Source organism: Diospyros lotus, chromosome 2 (assembly GCF_014633365.1).
Source record: "Diospyros lotus cultivar Yz01 chromosome 2, ASM1463336v1, whole genome shotgun sequence".
NCBI classification, from domain to species: Eukaryota; Viridiplantae; Streptophyta; class Magnoliopsida; order Ericales; family Ebenaceae; genus Diospyros; species Diospyros lotus.
Genome location: NC_068339.1, coordinates 33,078,316 through 33,081,872, shown reverse-complemented (window position 1 = coordinate 33,081,872; position 3,557 = coordinate 33,078,316). Strand labels below are relative to the sequence as shown.

Here is a 3,557-nt window from a genome sequence, read left to right as displayed (position 1 = left end):
CGTCCAGGAGTTCATCACAATCCACCAGCACTTGATCCACACTGTCCATAGGGGATTGGTTGGGCGTATATGAGACAAGTGTTGGAGGAGTTCACTCATAAACGGCTTCAAATGGGGTCTGCCCCAACAATTGATGGTATGAAGTGTTGTACCAGTATTCTGCCCACGCTATTTGGTCAACCCAAGTGTGGGGATTGCTTTGTGAAAAACAATGAAGGTACTGCTTCAATGTTCTGTTGGTTACCTCCGTTTGGCCGTTTGTTTGAGGGTGGTAAGAGGAACTAGCAAAAAGCTTAGTTCTTAACATCTTGAACAACTCTTTCCAGAAGTGGCTTGTAAAGATTTGATCCTTGTTGGTGATGATGGTGCATGACAGCCCATATAGTTAGACCACCGTTTGCATGAACACTCGAGCCACAGATTGGGCTATGAACGGGTGAACCAGAGGAATGAAATGAGCATATTTGCTCAATCAGTCCACCACGACTAGAATAGAGGAAAATCCTTGGGATTTTGGCAGCCCCTCTACGAAGTCCATTGTTAAGTCCTCCCAGATTTGTTCAGGCACGGGTAAAGGTTGCAGCAATCTGCTAGACTATGTGGAGTCGCTCTTAGTGCGCTGGCAGGTGTCGCACTCAGCCACATGTCGGGCTATCTATTGCTTCACGCCTTCCTTATAGAAGAGATGGCTAAGTCTTTGCCAGGTGCAGTAACTTCCTGAATGGCCTCCCTCTTTTGAATTATGAAAATGACGAATAGGAGTGACCCTTAGATCCTGCATATCTGGCACATATGCTCATCCCTTGTACAACAAAAGGCCATTACGTAATTCATAGTCGTCATGGGAAGTGCCTTTTTCAATAGCTTGTATCAATTTTTGGATTCGCTGGTCGGTTGTGAGTGCATCACGTATCTGCTGTCAAATGGCCCATGTAGGGCCTGTGATGGGTAACAGTTGTGGCCCATCTTCCCGTCGGGACAAGGCATCAACCACCTTGTTTTGGGCACCGGGTCAGTACACAATTTCATAATCGAAGCCCATCAGTTTCGCCACCCATTTTTGTTGGTCAGGTGTTAGAACTCATTGCTCCAATAAGTATCGCAAGGGTTGCTGATTAGTAACAATCTTGAAACATTGCCCCAATAGATAAGGACGCCATACTCGGACTGCTTCAATGATGGCCAGCATCTCTTTGGCATATGCGGACCATGTTCCTTTAGTTGGCCCAAGGGCCTTGCTGAGGTAGGCCACTAGTCGGTCTTGTTGCACTAGCATCGCACCAATACCAATATTGCTGGCGTCCGTATGCACTTCAAAGTGTTGGGAGAAATCCGGCATAGCTAAGACAAGCGTGCATGTCATGGCTTGCTTGAGTGCTGTGAAAGCTTGGTTTGCCTCATCTGTCCACTGAAAGTTACCTTTCTTGAGAAATTGTGTTAATGGCTTGGCAATAATCCCATAGTGCCGCACAAATTTGCAGTAATAGCCTGTGAGTCCCAAGAAACTTGGTAGTTAGGTAATATTAGTTGGTTGCAGCCAAGACTGCATAGTAACAATCTTGCGTGTGTCCACCTTGACACCTTCTGAGCAGATCCAATGCCCCAAATACTCCACCTCGGTTTGACCGAAGGCGCACTTGGACAGCTTAACGCAAAAGTAGGCTTGGGCCAGTATAGTGAGTTCCTATCGCAAATGCTGTAGATGTTGTGCCCGTGTCTTGGAATAAATTAATATATCATCAAAAAATACCAAGATAAACTTACGGAGCACTGGCTGGAAAATTTGATTCATCGCCACTTGAAAAGTTGATGGAGCATTGCACAATGGGAATGACATGACAAGATACTCATAATGGCCATGATGGGTCCGGAAGGCTGTCTTGTGGATGTCTGGCGGGTTCATGCGGATTTGATGGTATCCCTCTCGTAAGTCCAACTTTGAAAAGATGGTTGCGCCTCCCAACTCATCCAACATGTCATCGATTGAGGGAATGGGAAATCGATCCTTCACTATGGCCTTATTAGGGCGCGATAATCAGTACAAAAGCGCCACGTACCATCTTTTTTCTTGACGAGTAGGACTGGTGAAGAGAAAGGACTCATGCTCGGTCGTATGAGATTCTGGTTGAGCATTTCCTTTACTTGCTTCTCTATTTCATCTTTTTGGTGGTGAGCGTACCTGTAAGGGGGTACATTAACGGGCTGCTGCTCATCTATGAGGGCAATGCAGTGATCACAGGCCCTACTTGGTGGTAGAGTGGTAGGTTCTTGTAAGACCGAGGGAAAATCGGCAAGTACCTCTTGAATGTCGATTGCTATTTCTTCCCTCTATGGGTCAGTTGTTGCTGGAGAATCATCTTGGTTGCGAGGTTGGGTGGCTACTTGAATTGCATAGCATTGACCACCTGCTCGAATCAACTTCTAAATTTTATTTTCTCTGACCGCACGGCTATGACCAGGCTGCATTAACAAGCATACTTGTCGGCCCCCGAGTGTGAATTCCATGGCGAGTTGCTTGTAATCGAACACCACTTTTCCCAATTGGGATAGCCATTGCACACCCAATACGATGTCAACCCCTGCCAAAGGTATGGCATACAGATCCATCGTTACTGTAATGTGTTAGATTTTCAGGCTCACGGCCTTACATTGTTGGGTGCATGTTAGCCTTTCACCGTTTGACACACGCATGTGAAAAGAGTCAATGCGGGTAATTGGGATTTGCAATCTTTGGGCGATCCTTGTGCTGATAAAATTATGTGTTGACCCATTGTCAATAAGCAGACTGACTTCTTTGTTGCGCAACCAGGCTATGATGCGCAAGGTCTGTGGTCCGGAAGAACCAACCAAAGCATGTAGGGATACTTCTGGCTGTTCTTCAATGTCTACTTCAGTGCCTTCTGCAGGCCAGTCTAGAGGCATGTCAGGCTCTGCCTCTTCCCCGTCCCATTCCTGTGGGTGTTCACATTCGATCAGAAATGCTTGGGCCACCTTACACTTATGACCCAAAGTAAATTTTTTGTTACAATTAAAGCATAGGCCTTGCTTGCACCATTTTTGCATTTCTACCCATGAGAGTCGTCGTACGCCTGGGGGAATAGTCTTGCTGGACATGGCTTGTGGCGGGGGTGGTACCTTCGGCTTGTACCTGCTAGTGCTTGCGGCCACGGTAGGGCCTTTGTAGGCATAAGTTTTGCGCATGGACTACAATTGCTCGTCTTTTAACCTTGCTATTTCAATAGCATGCCGCAGGTGGGTGGGCCTGTGCAACTTCACTTCTGTTGCTAGTTCTGGCTTCAAGCCTCCCACGAATGCCCCGATTAAAGCCTTTTTTGGCCAGTCCCTTACTTGTGTTACGACTCTCTCAAATTCTCGTTGGTAATCTCTAAGAGATCCACTTTGTTGCATTTTTTATAGTGCTTCATCATAATCCATGTATCTAGTAGGCCCAAATCTTGTTTGAACTTCCTGCTCAAAGTCTTTCCATCAGATGGTTTTTTCCTTGACTCTCATAAGTATGTGAGAGCCATTGCCACCAATGATTTGCCTCGCCTTCC

The 3,557-nt window shown here is 46.4% G+C and overlaps 1 protein-coding gene across 1 annotated transcript; it reads right to left on the bottom strand.

The window, feature by feature from the left end:
- Nucleotides 1–1,081: 1,081 nt before the first annotated feature.
- LOC127794776 (uncharacterized) lies at nucleotides 1,082–3,201 on the bottom strand. The gene is made up of 4 exons (XM_052326024.1): nucleotides 2,676–3,201; nucleotides 2,443–2,579; nucleotides 2,058–2,328; nucleotides 1,082–1,488 (listed from the first exon to the last, which is right to left on the bottom strand). The coding sequence occupies exons 1-4, from the start codon at nucleotides 3,199–3,201 to the stop codon at nucleotides 1,082–1,084; spliced, it is 1,341 nt and encodes a 446-aa protein (XP_052181984.1).
- Nucleotides 3,202–3,557: the final 356 nt, after the last annotated feature.